This window comes from Phascolarctos cinereus, unplaced genomic scaffold (assembly GCF_003287225.1).
Source record: "Phascolarctos cinereus isolate Bilbo 61053 unplaced genomic scaffold, phaCin_HiC Scaffold_3;HRSCAF=262, whole genome shotgun sequence".
Taxonomy (NCBI): Eukaryota; Metazoa; Chordata; class Mammalia; order Diprotodontia; family Phascolarctidae; genus Phascolarctos; species Phascolarctos cinereus.
Window position 1 is genome coordinate 135,586,539 of NW_027555736.1, and position 24,240 is coordinate 135,610,778.

General features: G+C 34.1%; 1 protein-coding gene across 8 annotated transcripts in view; it reads left to right on the plus strand.

Moving 5' to 3' along the window:
- TJP1 (tight junction protein 1) overlaps positions 1 to 24,240 on the plus strand; it is a 289,379-nt gene that overhangs the window by 247,680 nt on the left and 17,459 nt on the right. For all 8 annotated transcript variants that reach the window (XM_020963527.2, XM_020963534.2, XM_020963543.2 and 5 more), the window contains 10 exons: positions 5,156 to 5,298; positions 6,994 to 7,099; positions 10,905 to 11,055; positions 13,367 to 13,475; positions 14,365 to 14,584; positions 14,837 to 15,021; positions 15,127 to 15,222; positions 20,994 to 21,076; positions 21,805 to 22,015; positions 22,369 to 22,469. In XM_020963527.2, coding sequence (XP_020819186.1) covers positions 5,156 to 5,298; positions 6,994 to 7,099; positions 10,905 to 11,055; positions 13,367 to 13,475; positions 14,365 to 14,584; positions 14,837 to 15,021; positions 15,127 to 15,222; positions 20,994 to 21,076; positions 21,805 to 22,015; positions 22,369 to 22,469 — 1,405 coding nt within the window. The remainder of the gene's footprint in view (positions 1 to 5,155; positions 5,299 to 6,993; positions 7,100 to 10,904; positions 11,056 to 13,366; positions 13,476 to 14,364; positions 14,585 to 14,836; positions 15,022 to 15,126; positions 15,223 to 20,993; positions 21,077 to 21,804; positions 22,016 to 22,368; positions 22,470 to 24,240) is intronic.

Below are 24,240 nucleotides of genomic sequence, written 5' to 3' on the forward strand. Positions count from 1 at the left end.
GACACTTTATTAGCTGTAATACTGGGCAAGTTACCTACCTCTATCTGCTTCAGTGTACTCAGCTATAAAATAGAGATTTTGTCAAACACCTTAGCATAGTGTTTGCCATATAATAGTCACTTAATAAATGTTTGTTGCCTTCCTGCCAGCTTTCTTACATTCCTGCTTTCCCTTAGGCCTTACTCAGTTTAGTTCTCCCAAGGGGCTAGTTAAACAAACCTTTGTTAAATATATCTTTAAATGAACTATTTGGAAATTAATAATAGAGACTTGTACTTAGTATCTTATAGTAGGAACAATTACTTATGTTTCTGTGTGCCTTGTAAATTTTAAATGTGAGTCTTTAATGAGTAAATGAGTCTGATTTTTCATTATCAATTCATTTTTATAGATTTAAGGATCTTAAAGTTCTCTAAGTGTGCCTTTAGAGGCTTTGAATTTGATAAATATTTGAAATAGTCTACCTTTTAATACTTTTTACATTACTCACCTGAAGTGTTACATTTTCTTAACAGAATTAAAATTTATTCAGCTCCTGTACCTCTTGAATTTAGTTGAATTAGCACTAATGAAGTATGTTGTTTGGAGAATATTGCATGACATTAATATTGAATTGCTAAAACATGAGATGGTAGCTAAATTCAGATGCTAAGCAAAATTGAGATAATATGTTTCTGAAGAAGATACTATAATTTTGCTAAACTGTGCTAACTGACCTGTGCAGGTCTTAATACCTTGGCTAAATATGAGAGATATTCTATCTGCTTAAGGAACTTAGAAAATCTCTGGTGGCTTAAAAGACACGAACTGTTTACTTACTCTTTTCCTACATATGTGATTGTAGAGGACTATACTCCAAATAAATAATTTTTGAGTCAGGACAGTCTTTCTTTGTAGAAAGTCTTGCTTTACATGTGGTTCCTTTTTTCCCGCCAGTCTGGGCTATTAATGATTATTACTAACCATTGAAAAGTTCATTTCAGTATTTCAAAATGTAGGGAAAACTCAAAAATAGATAATTGCTGATCAAGTTTTTGTTGTCATTACTATTAACTAATTTGATTCAATAGTATTTTAAAATTATTTAGAAGCAACATGGTATAGTAGATTGAGAACCACCCCTGAAGTTTTAGGACAACTTGGTTCAAGGTTCTCCTGATATATTACTGACTTTATTATGTTGGGCAAGCCACTTAAAATCTCGTCAGTTCCCTAGGCAACTCTCTAAGACTGTAAATTACAGAGTATGTATTGATGTGTTTTATTAGAGGGAATTTCTTTATCCTCACTTGGTAGAAAGACCAGGTGCATCAAGTGAATTTTAAAAAAAATTATTTTTTACAATTTTGCTATAGTTCTTGTATCTGTACGTGTGTACTTAAAAAAATATAAGTAGATATTATAATTTTGCTTTGAAATAAAATTTTCTTTCTCCTTTCTCTAGTATGTTCATAGGCATTGTGTCAATTGACACAGCTTGGTCCTTTGAAGGGAATTTGCTATATCAGTCAAGTCATAGGTCCTGTATTTAAGGATTTGAGATTTCTCCTCCAGAGCAGATCACAATCTTTCTTTACCATAATGAAACATTTTGATGATTTTTTGAGGCCAAAAAAATTCTATCATTTGATGGCTAACCTTCTGGTTGTAAGCTCTTCCCAGTTTATTTAGCTAAACTGGTTGATATACATCAATTCAGTTGCCGAGCCATATACTCTGAGCTTTTGTAGCTTCTTCGATAGAAAATGTGCTCTGTAGGCATACTCTTCAGCAGCCATGGTACCTCTGTTCCTGCTGAAGTGGGGACTATTTAATAATAATTCTAAAAGAAAATTTTGTTGCTTTTACGTAGATTTTATTTGTACTTGAATTTAAGATTTTTAAAAATCTCTATCTTTAGTACTTAACCTAAGTCTAAAAAAAGTTGAAATTTAATTGGTTTCTTAGGTATATTTGTTATAGAACTTTGGGGCTCTCCTTTTTAGCTCTGCTTCATATTATAGATGTTTACGTACATGTCTAATTCCTCCCATAAGATTATAAACTCCTTGAGGACAAAGCCTATGTTTTAAGTTTGTACAGCATTGAGTCTAGGGGTATATTGACTTAATAAGTTCAGTTGAGTTATGTATGAGTATTTTGGGAATTACATTTCATAATTACCATGTTCTAGCTTTTAGCCATTTTTTGTTCCTTGGTTTTGACCTCTTGTTTTTTAACTTTGTGAAAGATGGGAGTGACCAGGAAAAAGGATGTGGGTTAGGCATTTCATCAGGTGATTAAATTTGGCTTTATGGTTTCTTTCTCCATTGCAAATATGACTAATAACGAGTGCAGCTGGTTTTTTGGGTGATGAATTGGTAGCTTGCTGGATTTTCTGGTAAAGAAGTCTTTTAATCTTCATAGGTAATATTCAGTTTATTTGGTAAAATTAACTGTTTTTTTATTCTTAGAGTAGCATCATGTTAATTAGAGCAAATTTAGAGGTTAGTATATGAGAAATAATCAGTCAATAACTGGATATTTATTGCATGCCTATTATTTACTAAGCGTTGCGAGAACCAGACTCGTTTTGAATTTTACCTTTGGTCTAATGAGAATCTGTCTCCTGTTGGCCATCTGATCCATGGAAGTGAGAACTAGTCATCACATTTGATGTAATTGAGTTAAAAGCACTTTATCCTGGTAGTGCTTTTTAACATTTTTCATTCTGTAGCACATTTGTAGGTTTATAAATGTGCTGCTGCACATCAGGGGAAAGCAAGGGTCCCTACCTCCATTATTGAGCTTGAAGTGCCAGTATGACAGCCAGGTGGAGATGTCCAACAGATAGCTGCAAATAAAGGTATGTAGTTCATTAAAATGGGTGGGGCTGGAGGCATAGATTTGGGTGTCTTCCCCATAAAGGAGATAGGTGAAACTCTAGGTAGTTGAGATTACCAAGGGGAAAGTGTATATGGAGAGAGAAGAGTGTGGAATGAGAAAGGAGCCTTGAATGGAACCCCATGAAGGAACCAGCAAAAAGAGACAAGAGAAGTAAAAATCAGAGAAGTAGGAAGACTGTGAGAATATTGTGTTACATTAGAGTAGCCAGGAGGCACTGGCCAGCAGTGTTATGAGCAGGAGTGGGTCTTAACCTTTTTTATATTGTGGACCTCTTTGTAACAGACTAATAAAAGCTATGTTCCCCCTTTCAGAACAATGTTTTTATTTTCACAACATGAAATACATAGATCATAAAAGAGACCAGTTGTACTGAAATACAGTTAAATTTTTTTCTAAGTTTGTGGGACTCCATGTTAAGGATCTTTGCTATAGGTAGTCATGGAGGAGGAGAACAAAAGGCCATTGTATTTCTTAACTAGGTTACTGATGACCCTTGAATGAAGTTTCAGTAAAGTGCTGCTGGCAAAATCACAAAGGGATTAGGATGGAAAGGGGAAAAAAGCAGACTATAGATGACATGTTAGAAATTTGGAATCGCTATCCATGTGGGGACAGGATAAAGGAGATATCGTGGGATAAAGGAGAATCCTTTAACCCATGACCCTAATATTTCAAGGATCACGTTGGTAAAGGTATTCACTTCATTATCATAGAATATAACCCATAAATGTATTATTTGTCACAGCTGAAAAAAATTATCACATTTTGGCCAGGCTTTCCAAAAAAAATTGTCTGGATTGATCCCTAGAGGACCAGTAAGTTCAGATAGGTATTTCCTTTGCCAAACTATACTCAGAACATTCTTAGCTTGGTGCAGGATTTGTCAGAGCTTGTGCTTAACTATCTCAACGCCATGTTGAAATCCTGGAGTAGGAAGATAATTATAACTTAATATTTGAAATAGCTGTTGGCATAAAATGTTTCTTTAAATTGATGTCACTTAGCAGCATAATGGCTCCATCTTGTTGCTGATAATGGAAGTGCACTAAAAATCTGATAACATTTTAGTATAGATAGGAAGCAGTGGAAGGTTTAATTTTGAATGTACCTACTTGATGTTATTTGTAGGGTTAAATTAAAGAGATAAAGTGAGGAACAGTTTTGTTCTGAAGATTTTATATACCTATATACATACTCAAATACATGCATGCATGTAGTACCAGTATGACATCCAGGTGGGGATATCCAATAGATAATGAAGGTATTCATTAAAATAGATAGTGATATATCTGTAGAGATATCAAAAGGTATGGATATGTATGTATGTATGTAAGTAGTATCAGGTAACACATCAGAAACTAATTGCACACAAAACCATGCTATTTTTGAGGACATTTATATTAAAATGAGAATAAATGAGTCATAAAGATAGTTATTAGAACAGTGTTATTTATTAACGTTCTTAATTTAAGTATAAAATATTTCAAGTTCAAACAAAATGATAGAACTCTGAGAGTATTACTTTTTCCCATTTTTATTGTGCATGAAATACAAATAACTTTGTAGGAAGTGTTTTTTTTTAAATCCCTGAGTAATAGCCATCTTTGCAATAGAATTAGAGTTATTAGTTTATATAGAAGTATTTTAATTAAGTTTCTTCCATATGTATTCTTAAAATAGCTCTCTCTTGTCTCTTGATATGCCCTAAAAGGTTTCTGGACTTTTGAATAAATGCAAAGGTGGTTATAGAAATACATGTTTTCTTTTTCTATATCTATTCTAAAATATGTTCATTTTAATAGGATTTCATTATGCTTTATATTTTTTAATGTTTAGGTTAATTGCATGTATATTGAATTATATTTAGAATAATTACTTGACTTCCTAAACAGAAGAGCTTTGACCTTTAAGATTTAAAAGTAGCTCTGTTCTTAGAGATAGGAGGCTGTGTCTTGGTTAAATTTTTATTTGTGATTCTGAAGCCATTTTTAATATATGAAATTAAAAAAGGACAATATATACACCACAGATTATTGGGTAGATGTGCTTACTCAAAGCTAAAAATTCTTCTATTATATTTGTTACAGTTCTTTCTTTGATATATTTCTTGATACTATATTTAAAGTACATTAGTAAAACTCATTTTTCTGTGCTGAAGATTAGTGAAGTTTTTTTTTTCCATAAGGAAGAATAACTTTAATCCATATTTAGACTAAATGAAGTATCTTTTTCTTCCTCTTCCTTACTTCCTATTTAACAAAATATTTAGTCTCCGGAGCAGAGAAGAAGAGAGGAATTCCAAACCTGGAGCAGTCTCTACACCAGTAAAAAACATAGATGATCTCATGCCTACTAAAACCGTGGAAGAAGCCATAGTTGAAAGGAATGAAAAACAAACCCCCACTCTTCCAGGTAATCTTGGCAAAATATTAAGTGAAGCAACACTACACATGTAACTTGAAGATTTTAAACAAAAGGAAGGATTAGGATAAGTGGAGAACATTTTAAAGCTGTTGGTTAGACTTTTGAGTATAAAAATGTCTCAAAATATTTGTTGAGTTTTGAAATTTTTGTTATTTAAAGGGTAATTCTGGGTATTTGTCAGATACTACTATCCATAGTATGACTTTGCATGTTCCAATTTATCAAAATTTTGCATGAAAATCTAGATATTTCAATCCGTTGTCTCATGAGAGAGGCCTGGATAAGTTGCTGTTGCCATACTAACATAGTCTTAGGATCTTTCTCCTTGAGAGCTTTCTTATAGTGAAGAAATGGCAGAGAATTACTGTCTACAAGCCTTTGCAGCCAAATTATCTAGATTAATTGTAGATACAGATTAATGATATCATGCAAGTAATGATGGAGATAGGCTTTATTTTAAAAAGAAATAAAATAATACATTGTAGGGAGATGAAGTAGAGTTTGTGATAAAATACCTTGGTAATTCTTGGATACATATATAATGGGAAGAAATCTGTCTCTATTTAGCCCTTAAGTTGCTCTTCCTTAATTGTCTAGACTCCAACAAACCTATCTCACATTGGCTAATCCAAAATTTTCTCACCCATTTTAAATATCAAAGTTAAATTAGTCGATTGGTGTGACACTCTTTAATCTCAGTTTAAAAGGGTAAGGGAATTTTGTTTTTACAAATGTTTTACCTATTTCCTTTATTATAATTTACATCTGTTTTTGTTGGTCAGTAGGGGTTAAGTGACTTGCCCAGGGTCACACAGCTAGTAAGTGTTATGTGTCTGATGCCGGATTTGAACTCAGGTCCTCCTGAATCCAGGTCCGGTGCTCTGTCCACTGTGCCACCTAGTTGCCGCTATAATTTACATCTGACATTGAGAGTACTAAAAAGTCTCTGTGTGTGTGTGTGTGTGTGTGAGAGAGAGAGAGAGAGAGAGAGAGAGAGAGAGAGAGAGAACAAACAAAAGGATATAACTCAGAGGTGAGAACACTGGTATTCTTAATTCTTTAAAGTGATTTAATTAAGTTTTCATCTTTAATAGAAATTAGTGTCAATACTGTCTAGCCCTTTCTCTTTAACCTGCGTCTTAATTTCTCTCTTGTCATATACACTCTTCCCCAATATCCCTCTCTTCTAGAAAGATACACTTTCCCCTTATTTTCATTACTTAGTTTCTCACCTTATTGTCACTTGCATTTACTTTGCATTTCTAGTCTGTAGCAGTATTAGATATATGACGTCATGGGAAGTAAAGAACAGGACTTTGAGAGGAGTAAGGTTTAACTATTACTGAATCCTCCTTGTGTATTCTTCTGTACCCTTTTTTCCTAGAGGAAAGACAGCATCTAGAATAGCTTGATGCTGCTGCAGGCAGCAGCTTATAAGTGCCTTGGCAAAACAGTAAAATTGACAAGTAGATGATGTATAAGGACCTTTATTACATAGTTTCAGGAGTTGTAAAGTCTGCTGTCATTCTTATAAACATGGTATATATCTTCCTTATTGTTAGGATTTCTTACTTTATATTTATGAAGTGGATGAATCTGAAGTCAAGATGCTTTTTTGTGTCTGTATTTATGTTTTATTCTTCAAGTAATGAACTCTGTGCAACTTTATTTTTTTCTCATTAGAGCCAAAACCTGTGTATGCTCAAGTTGGGCAGCCAGATGTAGATTTACCCGTTAGTCCTTCTGATGGTCTTCTACCCAGTTCAACCCATGAAGATGGAATGCTTCGGTAATATGATTCTAAGTTATTTTGTTTTTAGAACGAGTACATTCACTCTAACATATTATTCAGGATATTTTAGGGTGCCATTAAATCACATAAAGCTATTTAATACCCTTACTTAATGTTTTTACCATTATTGTTTATATCTCAACCTTGATGCAAACTCATTTGAATCTGGGAAGTTGACACACTCCCACTTTGAGAGTCACATACCTCTGTTTAACCCATTTTCTGTGCTTGAAATTGTAGAAAAGTTGTTTTCTATCTTAAGTAATTTCACAAACTCCTAAATGTGGTCCTAACATTATAGCAACCTGTCATTCATCTGCTGTGTTCTTGAATAAGCCAGCAAATAGGAAATTTTCATATTTCCAGCAGATCAGTAAAAGGTATATCAGATTTAAAAAACAAATTTTCAGACAAGAGACAGTACACAAAAAGAAGAATAGTTGATTAACTTAAATTTTTATTAAGGAAAGGACCACCTTTTCTCTTGATGGAAATGATACCTGTATATTTTACTATATATTTCAGTTATCATGGTGTGGTAAAACTCTAATAATAGAATTCTGAAAGAGCACACTGCCTTAGTCTACAGAATTCACATAAGGTTGAGGTCAGGGAAATAGATGAGAGATTAGGAGGCCTCTAAACAATACCAGTAAGCAAATCCTAAATTATTTGCACTTTGTGATTTTCTTTTGTTAATCCTATGGTTTGAGGATGACAGTTATTGTGTAGTCATTCATTTCTCTTGTCTATTTATTCCCCCAATTTTGAGGATATGTAGGAAGCAGTCTAGAAATAGTATAGTTCAGTGTTATATCATGTCATCATTCTAGATCTAAAATGAAAATAATAATAAAATATGGAATTTTTACTGATTTATGAATTAGATTGAAGATTCTCCTGCATTTTTAATCACAGAAATGTACCTGTATTAATTGATGGCTTCTTAGCCAGGTAAAATTTCTATAAGGTAATTGTTTTGAAGGTATGAGAAGGAATTGGTTTGCAACCAGGTTTTTTGTTCCACCTAAATGCAGTATGGACATTCCAGATGCATTGTTATCAGACATTAGATCAAGTGGCCAGAATGCTTACAATTTAGTTGAACTCTTTGAAATATTAATTATCATGGTTACCACCACCACTATCACCGTTGCTTGCTACTCTTAAGATTTTAATGTAATATTTGTTGGTAGAGAATCTTCAACATTTTAAATTTTAAGATAATGACCCAGTTTATGTAGTGATCTAAGCTTTTACAAAGTTTTTTCCTCACAACAGCTCTGGGAAAGTGGGTGGTACAAGTACTGATAGTTCCTTTTTTTGGCAGGGGGTAGGGGGGTGGGATTGAGGCTTAATTACCTAAAGTAGCACAGGTATTTTATTTTATTTTATTTTTATTAATTAATTTTGATTTATCAATAATCACTTCCATATGCTTTTTGAGTTGAAAATTTTTCTCCCCCTTCCCCCGTCCCCAAGACGGCGCACAATCTGATATAGGCTTTACATTTACATTCCTATTAAATATATTTTCACATTAGTGAAGTTGTAAGTAAAAATTAAAACCAATAGGAGGAACCATGAGAAAGATGAAACAAAACTCAACAGAAGGTAAAAATAAGTGATAGCGATTCAACTTCCATAGTTCTTTCTTTGGATGTGGACAGCATTTTCCATCCCGAGGCCTCTGGAGATGTCTTAGATCCTCGTAAAGCTGAGAAGGGTTCAGTTTAACAATCTTAGTCATTGCATAACGTGGCTATTATTGTGTACAAAGTCCTCTTGGTTCTGCTCACTTCACTCAGCATGTAAGTCTTTCCAGGTTTTTCTGAAGTCAGCCTGTTCATCATTTCTTATAACACAGTAGTATTCCATTACATTCATATACCACAACTTGCTCAGCCATTCCCCAATTGATGGGCATCCTCTCAATTTCCAATTCTTTGCCACCACAAAAAGAGCTGCTATGAATATTTTTTGTACATGTGGGTCCTTTTCCCATTTGTTTGATCTCTTTGGGATATAGCCCTAGAAGTAGCACAGGTATTTTATAAGTGGTTTTTAATTTACTCTTCTCAAAGCCCCAATTCCCTCCCTATTCCTGCTTCCCCTGGACTTGATTTTTTCAAAGTAGTCAGAGGCTTAAGACTGTCCCAAAAGTATTCCCTTATTTTGTTGTTTATGCTTTTCTTCTTTCCTTCAGGTGACAGAAAAACAAATAGCTCTACTACTTGATACTGTACCTGTATCTTTGATCTCGTGTCCTCCAGGACTCCAGAGTCCTTTAGGATTCTGACCTTGAATGAAATGAATGGATCAAAAAGCATTTATTAAGCACCAACACTATGCTAAGCACTGGAAAGACAAAAAAAAAGACCTCCTCTCAAAATGGTCACACTTTTAATTGGATCAGACAGCACATTTATGGAGTTCAGTTGCAGGGCAGATGAAAAGATCCAGAAGCCAGTGACAGGGCTCATAGTAAAGCCATGTAGTAAAGTGTACTTCTTTGGGTACGCTACCACGTCAGATTGTAGTGCCCAGTAGTCTAGAGAGCAATAAGACCCAGAAGATATTAGGACACAGTAGCAAAGCAGATAGTTAACCAGTGTCTTGCTTCTTTTCCAGTTTGGCTTCTGCCTTCACAGTTGTACAGAAACTTCCTAGTAACCAAATCTAGTGACCTATTTCATGTCTTAAACTCATAGGCTTTCTTATAGCATTTGATACTGTGAACCCACTCCTTCTGGATATTCTCTTCACTATCCAGAGTATTATTACATTGTCCTAACTTTTGCTTCTCCTTGCTCTGTTTCCTTTGCAGGCTCGTTTTATTCTTCCTGTTCCCTTTAGCGTTCTGTCATTTTGTTCATCTTCTCTTTAACACTTTACTTTGTAATCCATTTACACACAGAGCTTTAACTACCACCTCTGGGCAGGTAATTTTGCTTTCAAAGTTTGAGTGGCCCTATATCTAGGTATGAGTTGTTGTGGGTAATGGGTGTCTCTGATTTAGAGTTCCAAGGGACCTTTGAGTTGATAAAGTCCAACCTTTTCAATGTGTGTAAGTAGAAACAGAGATATGTTAAATATCCATACAGCTCTTAAGTATCTGAGGCGGAATTTTAGTGTAAGTTTTCTGGATCCTCAAGCCCAGTACCCTATTCATTAATCCGTGCTGCCTCTTATTTAGAATTGTACCCTTTCTTTACTTTATCCTCAAATGTTTTTGATAAATCTGAAAAAAATGTACCTTTTTACAGCACTCTCAAAAGGTCAAGAATTTTGAGAATACTTTAGAAAGCTATCTCACAGAAATTAGGGTTTGGGCTTTTTTTTTTTTTAACCACCTTTTTGCACCACATCTCACAATAAATTCCCAAGGAGTGTATGTCCTGAACAACTCACTCTTCTAATGTCTTGTTCTGTTTTCTCTGCTATATCCCCTTACTAAACTTTTAAGCTCTGTGTCCAGGTGCCTTTATGTGTCTTAAACTTTTAGTTTCTTCAGTACCTAACATAGTGTTTCTCATACAGTAGTTATTTAATAAGATTTTGTTTAATTCACATTTATAATAAGAGCCTGTCATTTTTAGATTAGTTTATAGTAAGTATAGGAAGAAAATGTTATTAACTGTGAATTTGAACTGTGTATCATTTTATCTTATTAAGCAAATTGAGGCTCATTGGGAAGTGTTAAAAATAAGCAGTCTTTTCAGATTGCATTTTAGCATTTTTGTTGCCTTTTTATGTTAAGAACCTCTCTTAAGAATTGTACATTGAATTTCTAATTTTACAGGCCAAGCATGAAACTGGTAAAATTCAGAAAAGGAGACAGTGTGGGTTTACGTTTGGCTGGTGGTAATGATGTAGGAATCTTTGTAGCTGGAGTTTTGGAAGACAGTCCTGCTGCTAAAGAAGGCTTAGAAGAAGGTGACCAAATTCTCAGGGTATGTCAGTATACTAACGTGCATACTTTTAAAGTTCTTTTAGAATTAGAAAGAGATATCCAATAGAGAAGCCATTAGATTATAACTTTCAGTGCTCTTCTTTTAGGCCAAATAGCTAAACGTTTATAAAGGAGGATTCCTGCAAGTCCAGGACTTGTGATATGATAATGTGGTAATGCAGCTTGATATTTGTACGTTAGCCAGTAGTTTTATGATGTTATTTGATGGATCAGAACTTGGATAAAAACTATCTGAAGGATAAAGTTCAAGCTCCTTAACTCGGCATGTAAACAAACCTTGTATAGCCCAGCCCGTCTTTCCAGACTTATGTTTTGCTCCTCCTGTGGCACAGCCACACTGAACTGCTCACTGTCACCTGAACATCCTTCCTCTTCTTCCGTTTCTCTGCTTTTACTCATATTGCTCCTCCTTCATCAGGCGCCCTTCTGTTACCTATCAGAATTCTAGCCATGGTTCAAGGTTCCTGAACTGGAATGGACCTTAGATAATGTATTCCAGCTCCTTTGTTTTATAGCAGTATGTGGTGTCTTTGCTTATTTTGTAATTAGTTATTAACTGCCTTGTGGCACATTTGGAATTGTTCATCACATACCATTGTTTATTTAGTTCTGTGGGGGCAGCTAGGTGGCGCAGTGGATAGAGCGCCAGCGCTGGATTCAGGAGGACCTGAGTTCAAATGTGGCCTCAGACATATAACACTAAATAGCTGTGTGACCGTGGGCAAATCATTTAACCCCATTGCCTAACCAAAAAAAAAAAAGAATTATTTAGTTCTGTGCATACTAGGTGGTGGAATGGAGAGTGAGTGTTCTGTACTGGAGTCAGAAAGACCTATTCAAATCCAATCTCAGACACATACTGTATATCCCTGAGTAAGTGTCATTTTCAGTTCCCTTACCTATAAACTGGGAATAACAGTAACACCTACCTCCCAGAGTTGTTGTGAGGATCAAATGAGATAATATTTGTAAAGTGCTTGGTAAACTTTAAAGCGTGTGTGTGTGTGTGTGTGTGTATATGTGTGTGTGTATGTAAAGCTAGCTGTTATAATTGTTACTATTATTATTATAATTTTTATTTTCTTCACAGTATTTTATAGTTGCTATGCCTTTAATAGATATTTCTTTGCTAAGATTTGAATTGCATCTGACTATAACAGATACATAATTCAAAAGAGGCTGGATCGTGAAAAAAACAGTACAGTTTTATAGGGGTTTCAGAATCATATTATCAAATAATTATTAATAATTGATAAGAAATTATTAATAATTTCTCTTATTGATTGTGACCTTAAGAATATTTTTCCATGAATGCTTGGCGTAATGATTATATTGTTTTTAACTTACAATTCTTAGAGTATTCCAAAAGGTATAATAATAAACTTCTGTAAACTTAATTAAATTGAGGGATTCATTACTAATGGATCTTCTCATATAATGGAAAATTAATATGAATCATTATAATAGTGTTTTAAAGCATGGAACAAATTTCTAAATGTTTACATTATTGATATCCTGCTATAGGGAGGTACCATTGCCTCTATTTTCATTCAAAATATCTCTCTTCATTCCATTTCTCAGTTTTATTTTTATTAGAATGGCATAATATAATGCATTTACCATCAACCATTTTTAGAAGAAGTGGCCTTCTAAAGATCTTTTTTTTAAAGAAAAAAGTTGAATTGGTAATTTTTTTAGAAGTGGGAATTTTTCCACCTTTCTTTAGAAAAGGAAAATCTTGCATTGTGGGGTTTTTTGTGTGCGTGTGTGTGTGTGTGTGTGTGTGTGTGTGTGTGTATGTGTTTTGGTGAGGGAATTGGGTTTAAGTGATTTGCCCAGGGTCACACAGCTAGTGTCTGAAGCCAGTTTTGAACTCAGATCCTCCTGGCTCCAGGACAGGTGCTCTATCCACTGTGCAGCCTAGCTGCCCCTTGCATTGTGTTTTGTGGTTTAGTTAGGCCTACCTTTTTATCATCTATTTATGTATTTATTTATTTGTTTTAAATTTATTTATTTTTTGTTTTCAACAGTCCCTGTATCCTTGAAGGGGAACCAGGTCTACCTTTTTATCTAAGGATACTTTGACATTAAATTGCCTTATAATACACTCAGGTTTTATTTAAACATTTTGAATCAAACTTTTTTCTTTTAAAAACAAAACAAACAAAAGCTGTAAGATATTGTGTTAGATAACCCTGAAAATCAGTGAGGGTTTTTTGTTTTGTTTAATTTTGCATAAATAACTTACATTGTATATCATAAAATGATTTTTATGAACTACATTCTAACAGGTAAACAATGTAGATTTCACAAATATCATCCGAGAAGAAGCTGTGCTTTTCTTGCTTGACCTTCCTAAAGGAGAAGAAGTGACAATCTTGGCACAGAAAAAGAAGGATGGTAAGTTATTTTCATAGAGTTATACCAAAATAAAAAAATAGAAATATAAAAACATATAGAGAAGAGTTACTGTAGAGGAAGCAGTTTTCAATTTTAAGTAGTGATTTATTAGGTTTTTCTATAATACAATCAGTAAAGGAAAACTAGAATTGTACCTCAGTTGGTTTCACTGATAAATTAATTTATCTGTTAGCAACTTTCTTGTGGCATGTATGAGAGACTAATGATCAAAGATAAAATTGGTGAAACAGGATCCTTTTGAGTATACTCCATTAAAAAAAATGAGACTCCTATTAATATGAAAGTTTTATGGCTATATATTCATTTTAGTAGTTTACTTAATATTTTAAGGAGATTTCTTCCTCCCACTAAATTTTCCAAACTTCAGGTTTTTATTTAGAAGATTTAAAAGTAAAACAAATTCGTTGAGAGCTGATGATTTTTTTTTTATTCTTATATCTCAAGTCCCTGGAACATTTCCATGTGTTATAAGTGTCTGATAATTGTTTATCAAATTGAATTAAATCTTAAAATCATGCCACAATTAAAAAAAATTAAATGTTACCTATTCAAATTATTTTCTGGTCTTTTGAACCATTGAGGCAGTTATGTGACTCAGTAGATAGAGCAGTTGCTTGTGTAGTCAGGAATGCTTGAATTCCAAACCTGACCAATTATACTTATTTGATATGTGACCCTTAATCTCTGTCTTCCTCAGTTTCCTCTACTGTAAAATGGTGATGATAATAGTACCTGCTTAATCAGGGTTGTTGTGAGGTTCAAATGAGATAATATTTGTAAAGCGCACAATGCTTAGCATAGAATAGGTGATTAATAAAAGTTTCCTTCCTTTTCATTGATATTCTGCGTCTATTTTGTTTTGTTTCAGTTTATCGTCGTATTGTAGAATCAGATGTAGGTGATTCTTTCTACATTAGAACACACTTTGAATATGAAAAGGAATCTCCTTATGGGCTTAGTTTCAACAAAGGAGAAGTGTTCCGTGTAGTGGATACCTTATACAATGGAAAACTGGGTTCTTGGCTGGCTATACGAATTGGCAAAAATCATAAGGAGGTAGAGAGAGGCATAATCCCTAATAAGAACAGGTATGATTAGATAATTCTTCCCTTGAAGTAAATTAAATAAATGGTACATGTGAAATGATATATCTGGTAATAAAAGTAAATTTATTGAATATGACCTAATATAAATCATTGTGTTCAGTGCTAAAAATTGTTTGCTGTTATAAGAGATCCTCAAATTATACTGAGATTAAGATTTAAATAACATTTTATTAGACTGTTTCAAAAGTTAATTTACTTGTGGGTCTTTTTTCTCATGTTATATTTTTAATATAGAGCTGAGCAGCTAGCTAGTGTTCAATACACACTTCCAAAGACAGCAGGAGGAGATCGTGCTGACTTTTGGCGATTCCGAGGTCTTCGTAGCTCTAAAAGAAACTTACGTAAAAGCAGAGAGGATCTCTCTGCTCAACCATTTCAGACTAAGTTTCCTGCTTATGAACGAGTTGTTCTGCGAGAAGGTACGTTTCTTTTTAAGGATTGGCCTATTCACTAGCTACCATATTTTGTTAAATAAAAGTATCGTAAATGAATTGCTTTTACTAAAATTGTTTCTCTGATAATAGCTGGATTTCTCAGACCTGTAACTATCTTTGGACCAATTGCTGATGTTGCAAGAGAGAAATTAGCAAGAGAAGAACCAGATATTTATCAAGTGGCAAGTGAGTACCATTTAGACTATTGATTAGACTATTACTGATTCCAGATGAGGAGATAGGAATACCTCTTTACTTCCCACTGCCACTTTCAAAATCCCCTTTTGTCATCATCACTTACAACTTCTCCTTCTTAGACATCTATTCTATGCAGATTGTAATAGCTGTTGTCTGATTAGTTTCCTGGGGCAGCTAGGTAGCACAGTGCATAGAGTGCTGCACCTTAAGTTAGGGAGATTCATCTTCTGAGTTCAAATCTGGCATCAGACATTTAGCTTTGTGACCCTGGGCAAGTCATTTAACCCTGTTTGCCTCAGTTTCCTCAGCTTTAAAATGAGCTGGAGAAGGAAATGGCAAACCACTCCTGTATCTTTGCCAAGAAAACTCCAAATGAGTTCACAGTTAGACACGACTGAAAACAACAGAAACTTAGCTGGTAATTCACCTTTCTTGCTCAAGGAATTCAGCACCTCGCTTCATCAACATTGTGTTCTCCACAATTTCTACCCTATCTACCTTATTCTAGGTGGATTCATTGTTCTTTTTGATGTTCCTTCAAATACCTTAAACTCCCTATTCTTCAGTCTCCTCAGCCCCATTTCAGCCACACATAGTGGAGAGTCATAGAAGGATGATTACAACTAGGTTTCCACCATTCAATCCCCACAAGTATTTTAGTTCCTTAATCAAAAATTCTGAATTTCATCTATCTAACCATACATTTCTTTTTATACATTACCCCTCCTCACCCAATCTTTGCCCTCACTGCAACAATCTTTAGTCTTGCTACCCCTCAGTTATTTCTCTGTATGTTCTCTGACTTCAATTTCTTCCCATCTCAATCCAAACCTGTAATTAAACAGCTCAACTCCATCCTGTCCTCTACTTTCAAATATCTTGCCTCCTTATCATTGCTTATCCCTTGATAAACCCCATCCTTGGATTATTCCTACCACCATTGGCTTCCTCTACTCCTACTTGAGTATTGCTGAACAAAATTGGATGAAATTACACAACTGTGCTGACTAGGTACGCTGTACATTTGTTACCTAACTTATATTGGACCCTCACTTCAGTAAGGCAGTACTTTTATTCCTCCCTAATTGATTTCTTATTTAACTTCCAGAGTCTTCTCCACTAATCATAATCTTTTCCAAGTTCAAGTCTTCTATGTTAGATCTTTGTCTGGCCTTTCACCTGAGGACCTTGCATTTTACTTTACTGAAAAAAATTAGGTCATTTGCTGTGAATTTCCTCTTCTTTCTTTTTCATCTCAAAATCCCTGAACATCTCCCTCCTCTTTTCTCCTTTCCCTCTTCTCTTTCAAGGCCAACAGCTCTATCTTCTGTTTTTCATGGAATCATGGCAACTTCATTCTTCTTTTTCACTATTTCCTTCAGACACACCCATGTCTCCTCTTCCCTTAAAAATATTCGCCAAACCTTTCTGTGAAGCTGTTGTCCCATGTCTCTCATCCCTTTGCACAGCCATACTTCTAGAAAAAGGCATTTAACCCATCGCCCCCCCCTTCACTTTCACTCCTTAGCTCTTTGTAGTCTGTCTTGCAACCATATCACTCAACTGAAATTGTTCTATGATTTTTAATTGCCAAATCAGATGTTCTTTATTACTCCTAGACCTTGATTATTCTGCTGTGTCAATTTGACACAATATTTATTATGTAAATTCTTATATATACACATTATCTCCTCAGTAGACTGTGTTTTAAAAGTACTCTTGTTTATTCTTTTATATTTGCATTTCACAGTACCTAGCAGTCTCTCTTTTCTCCTCCCTAGACATATTGTTATTTTTCCAGGGTCACCCATTGTTTGAGGTAGGATTGGAACCATGTCTTCCCCACTCCTAGCACTCTATCTAGTATATCACATTGCCTCATCAGTAGTCACTTTTTTTTGTAAAATAAGTTTCCATTAAGACACTACATAAAATTGTTCATATTTTACATACATCAACATGTGCCTTTGAATTGATATCCTCTTTGGGATTTTATTTTAATTTTTTTGCTACATTTTGTATGCAACCTTTTGTATTTATAGCATATATATACTGCACACATTTACACAGAAAGGGTAAGAGAAGATATGTTCATGATATATTTTTGTAGTTACTGTGATCTTAGTTCTAATGAAGTTTAGTCTTTTTACCCAACACTGACTACTTTTTCAGAACATTCTTGTATTAGTAGAGTCAATTCCTGTCCTGTTAACATTAGGAAAAAAAAATAAAATTTAGGGTTGATTATATTTTATTTGATTACTGGCATGTCCAGTTCTTTGAAATTTTTCCTTCTAAGTATTCATGATTTTATAAACTTAAGGTTTCATGTAATTTGCAAATCGTTGGCTTCCTTCCTTCGTCTTGACCCATGTTTTCCAATTTGGTGGGGAAAGGAGACTTTTCACCTTTGCATATATTATAATATGTGTTGATTTTAATGGGGAGGATCTTCTCTTAGTCTTTGTAGAATTTTATCTCTTTACCCTCAACCAAAGCATGATGATAAGTAATTATTTTCATGGTTGTTTTATTATAAATACTTAGAATGATCACAGCAATTCACAGGCCAAATGGTTCTTCCCCCCCCCCCCCCATATCCGAGGACAAGCTATGAGCCATTTCTCCTTTTTAGCTACATCTTCTGATTCCCTTTATGATGAAAACATCAAGATTTATAATATTCAGGTCTTTCAGTTTTGTTAAACACTGGATAACTATGTCACTTTTAGTGTACCAGCAGACAAAATTAATAGGCAGTCTAAAAACTATGTGAATCTTAATGTCAGTTTTTCAGTAAGAGCAAATCTTGTCAGAGCTCTTGTATTCTGCTGGTGTGGCCTTCAAGAACCCAAGGTCACCTCCATGCTATTATGTGTCATCAAATTATATGTTTTGTGTAGAAGTAATAATTCCAATGGCATGTACAACCATATATCAGTCTAAGGTTTGCATTACACTTTTGTCAAAACCTTCTGAGGTAGGTGCTCTTATCCCCATTTTGCAGGAAAGTAAAATGAAGCCAAGAAAATAAGTGATTTGCCCAGCTTCACACAGGTAGTATCTAATGCAGAATTTAGACTCTGGTCTTCCTGACTCCAGGTCCAACATTCTTTCTATTGTGCCACATATATACCTTGAATGATAATGTTCATAACTGGGTTCTCTAAAGGGCTTTTTAACGTGTGAAAATTTGGTTCTCAAAATAATACTCTTGAGCAGGTACTAAAAGTATTAATAGTCTTGTTTTGCAAATGAATGTGAGCCTTAGGGAGGTTAAGTGACTTACCAGTGGTTACTTAGGAAGTTTCAGAGGTAGGTTTTAAACCAAGGTTTTCTTGACTAACTCTAGAACTGTCCAATATTCTAGACTCTTAATTCTTGATAGGGGCATTTAATTTGCTTGTGGTGTTTATGGATATATTTCAAAAGTTCTGTGAACTCAAATGGGGGAAATAATTACATCTTTATTTCAATTTACTAGGTTTCATTTGGAATACATTTCTCTTTTATTCATTTAAAATCATTGTTCTCAAAAGGAGTTCATAGAGCTCACCAGACTTCTAGAAGGTCCCTCACACAAAAAGTTAGGAACCCCTGTTTTTGAAGATTATTGGATCAATCTTTTCAGGACTATTATGCTGTATGATACAGATGCATAGGGAAAGGATTTAGCAAAGTTGAGTAAAGTAGAGGCAGAAATACCATTTTATCAATGTCTTCTTTCTCATAGTTCAAACTCTCATTAATCGGTCTTCAAATTCCTGAACTTCTTTGCGTGTCATAGCCTTAGTCTAAACTTTAAATGGCATAGAAAAATGAAAGCACTGGGGGGGATTAGTGATATTTATCTTGTCAGATTAGTTTTGATTTTGAGATAGTGGATGAAACTTTGATAGATTTTGTGTTTGACTTCCAGTTAAACAGGATAGTGGTATTCTAGCTGAAGACAAACAGTAAATACACAGTTTATTCATTTTTAATGGATGTACATTTCTGTGTATAAATTACTGAGTTGCTCAGATCTACTGCTAGCTTATTGTTAGGCCAGTTTAGACTGACACATTGACATTGCTGTTGTCTTGCCACAAAAAATTAAATTTTTGCTTTATAAGTGTTGCCTGGCTTAACTGTACATCTTTCTTAGCTATAGCAATACTCTTTTTCTCCTTTGCCTTAATGAGGATCTTTACCCTTTTCCAACTGTTTGCTAGAACTATAGCTCCTTTTGCCACTTAGAATTTATCTCTAACTCCTTGATTTGCCTAAATTTTTGAGAGCTAGGTCTGAGGATGGTGGGACATGGGAAGAGAGAGGAGATAAAATCCAACCTGCTTCTGTGTGGTGGTGTGGTCCCCAGGTGTCTGGTGTGCCATACTTAATTCAGAATGAAACTTTACCATAGTGTGTTTATAATGGTCTCATGTTAGTAGTTTACATTTATATTGTACTAGATGATGCTTTCCTCAAAACAACTCTGTGTGGGAATAGATACTCAAAGAATTCCACAGTCTGGTTCTAACCTTCATTTCTAGTCCTGTGTCATACCTCTGTTTCATGAATCCTATACTTCAGGCAAACTGAGCTACTTACTATTTCCCTAGAATGCCATTCTATGCCTTTTACTCAGGCTGTTTCCTCTGCGTGGAACATCCCCCTCTATCACAATTTGTTAAAGTCATTCCTATTCATTTGGGCCCAACTCAAATATGGTTTTTCTGATTCTTCCTCCATGAACCTACTTCCCACCCCGCTTTGTTCAAGCTTGAAATGATCTTTTTTTTTTATATGTATACCCATGATAATTTGTACCTTCTGTTATATACCTAATCACATCTCACATTATTATGTTCATTTATCAGCATTTTATTTACCTTATTATACTGTTTTTATAACTGTCATGGTATGGTCATGTAAAAAACACCTATTATTCATATAGAGTTTGTAATTTCATCAGCAGTTTGTAAATATATTTCTTTTTCTATAGCTGCACCACTACTTTTTCTACCTTTAATTATTTTTGTCAACTTGGTTATGAGGCATTAAACTAAAAATTGTTTTAGTTTACATCTGTTTGATTTATCAGTTGACTTATAGTCAAATGTTATTTAAAATTTCTGTTTCATTGTTTAAAAGTTATCCATTCATATTCTTGAACCACTGGGGCTGAGTACTCTTCCTTATAAATTGTATCTATTCTTTTGAAACTCTAGATACTCTTTTTTTTAATGAAGATTTTTTCTTATATCTTTTTCTTCAAGGCCCAATTCAACTTCCTTTATAAAGTTTTCATTGATTTTCTTCAATCTGCATGTCTAAGCCCCTCCCCCAATAAACCTCCAAACCCCTCCAAGATAAATATGCCCTTCTTAAATATCTACTTTCTTGAATATTACTACTTTCTAGTCATTTACCTATTTTATTCTTACCCTCCCCAAATTTTGAGGCCCAAGGCTGTCTTATTTTCTTGTTATGTCCTCATGTAGTAGCTTACACATGTCATTGAATTCAGTAACTGTTAAATTGAGATTTACATGGAAAAAATATTTAATATTTAAAAAATATTAATAATTAGTTGGGTTTTTGTCAGCTTTACCACAAAACATAATTACTGTTTATTATAATTCATTTGGGGTTCTAAATAACGAGATTACAAACGAATGTTTGGAATACAAGTCGTTTATGAGCTGAGTCATTTATATTTCCAGTATTTTTTTATGGTGTCCTAAAAAGTTGAATAACTATTTTTCATTTACTAGAAAGTGAACCTAGAGATGCCGGCACTGACCAGCGGAGCTCTGGAATTATACGTCTTCATACTATTAAGCAAATTATCGATCGGGTAAGCTGTAGAAATCAATAATTTAATTCTATCACATCAGTGAGAAGCATAACAATCAATAATAAAAGCTAGCATTTATTTAGCACTTTAAGGTTTGCAAAAAACTTGACAAATATTATCTCATTGTATCCTTAAAACTACCCTGGGTGTTGTTATTGTCTCCAAGTTTCCATATGAGGAAACTAAGACACAGAAAGGTTAAATGACCTTCCTAGGGTCACATGGCTAGTAAATGTCTGAGGCTGAATTTGATCTCAAATCTTAACCTCGAATAACCATTACATTTTGTACTTATATTGTTAGATGTGAATTTTGATTTCATTTTGTCTACTTTATGTCATGTTTATGTGGTATCTAGATTATTCTAATATTTTTATTCAGGAAATGGATAATGCTGGCATATATTTTCCCCAGATTATGTTACTATATATTTAGGTGAGGTATGCATAGCTTTTATTATAAGTAGTTTTAAGATGAACTATTTTAGAGATAATTTAATAAAATGCAATTTTAATTCTAGTCATTGCATGAAAGTAGCTCATAATCCTGTATTTAAAATGAATAATAATGACAGAATAATTTTGGTAAGATTTTTTAATTTTGCGGTCTGGTGATTTTACAGTTATGGAGTTTTTACGTTCTTTGGCTAGAGTATCATTTTCTGAATTGGTGGTTCTTTGAAGGAAGTTACATATCTGGAATCTTGACTTTTTTTCCCCCTTATGCAGGACAAACATGCTTTATTAGATGTAACACCAAATGCTGTTGACCGTCTAAATTATGCACAGTGGTATCCCATTGTGGTATTCCTCAACCCTGATTCTAAGCAGGGTGTTAAAACAATGAGAATGCGTTTGTGTCCAGAATCACGGAAGAGTGCCAGAAAATTATATGAGCGATCTCATAAACTTCGTAAAAATAATCATCATCTTTTTACAAGTGAGTACACTCAAGAAAACCTTAAAAGCCAGTTTTTAGAAAGTTCTGAGGCATAGAGAGTCTACTCAGGCACAGTTCCTTATGGCAAAATTTATTCTTTTCCTGTGAATTTCTTGGCTTCCAGAAATTTATCATCGATCTTATTCTAGCAATATTAACCACTTTTTAAAGGGAAATAGCATTTCATAACTGGGGCAGTCAGCAGGGCAGTTACCTTTCTCTGCAAGCATTTTCATCTATCTTGCAAGTAATATAATACCTCCTTTTGGTGGTTGAGCTGAAAGCAGATCTTACATCTCAATTTCTGGTATCTTATTATCCACAAGACCAAATTAATACTTTGTTATTTTCAGCTACTATTAATTTAAATTCAATGAATGATGGTTGGTATGGAGCACTGAAAGAAGCTATTCAGCAGCAGCAAAACCAGCTGGTTTGGGTTTCAGAAGGAAAGGTAAGCAATTTCAATAATACTGTTTTGAAAGTTTGTCCTGTATTTCAGGATTTTGTATTTTTGATGTCTCTGAGTTGTTATATCATGTAAGTGACAGTAACACAAGGGCAGGGGTTGGGAAAGCAAGGAATAAACTTTAGTTCGATTAGAGACAAAAAATTATGTCTGACATATGAAGTTTAAACTACTTTTACTGGGTATTAAAGCTCTAACAACTTGAGAATTCTAATTAGTCCATTCACTGAATTGCTACCTCATTAAAAGGTCTCAGACCATGTATTTGGGAGGCCAGCTTTATTACTATTTTCATATTAAATATTTTTTGCTATTTAATTTTATACAAAATCTTGATAGGCATTCCTTTTCAAAATAAATTTAATGTTTTCCCCAACTAAAAGCAAAGTAACTTTTTAGTTCCTTTTGCCATCTTTATTTCATATGGTCCTAACAGTGCAGTATAATAACTTTGTCAGTTTTTCTTAAGCTTAGTGTATAGAGTATAAGGGAAAATTGTGGGTATTTCTGTGGTGTTGGTTTTTTTCTTTTGTTTGTGGGGTTTTTGTTGTTGTTTTATTGTTGTGACGGTGGTGCTGTTTTGTCCAACTCTTTTCCCTGTCTGCTCTTCACCCTCCTCCTGGGCATGGCCCCCATTTTCCTCTACCTGGCTGTTTGTCTACAGGAGCTCTGGCAGTGCATGCTGCATGTTTAAGACAACAGTGCCTATTTAGAAAAAATATACAGCCTTTGCAAGAAGATATAAAAGTTTCACATTTAGAAGTAGCATACATAACAGTATTTCAGAACTATGGTTTTTCTTCTGCCAGTTTAGGGTTTACAAGTAGCTCATGTGTATTCACAAGACAAGGTTGAGTTAACTGACATTTCAAGTAGGACATTTTACACAGTAAAAAGTAAGTGGAGGAAACCACTTAACCACTTTTCTTACAACACTTTGACTATATGATTAGTTTTTACTCTCACAGCACTCAGTAAAAATTGTTGTATTCATAATTCTTAGTATTATGACATTAACATTTAAGATAACACTGTTATTATAATATCTTCCTCATCCAATGATAATAGAAAATGGAGCCTAATTTATGCAGATCAATTCTTTAAAGTCATCTGCTGAAAAAATGTATTTAAAAAAAATTACAGAAAATATATATGCTTAGAATTGTTGCTAGTAAAAACTCCCTTCAATTTTCCTTAACATGTTCTTCTGAGATTATTACGACCGTCCTACTTTGCTGCCCCAAGTTTCCTCTTTTCATCCTTATAAAGTGAATTGAATCTTTCATCATTATGATAATTTTGAAAATTAGAATATATTAAAATCATAAATGTTTAGATCAAGTTTTATTTTGCTTGTATCCACTTATATGTCTTCAAGATGAATGGATGAATTTCCCACTTAAAACTACTTAAAGTAACATTGACTCCCCTGTCAAAGTTTCAGTGACTTTGAAGGAGTGTCCTTCCTGAGACAGTCTTATGGTCACCCAATCAAGCCATGAAGAGTCATCAGAATTCCCTTTATTGAATTTCTTAAAAGATGTTGGCATGGCAGCATTTTTTTGGTTCTAAGTCAACCCATGCTTCTTGTTTCCTTCAGTGTCCACAATCTTCATAATTCTTAAGATGATCAGCTACCTCAGGGAACTGAGAACAAATAGTGGGTGGGTGAAGTGGTTAGTTCTGAATGATTTTTCCCCCAAGACATTACCACCTGAGTGACTGTTGAGGTCACTGGAAAGTTAGGAGTGATGGA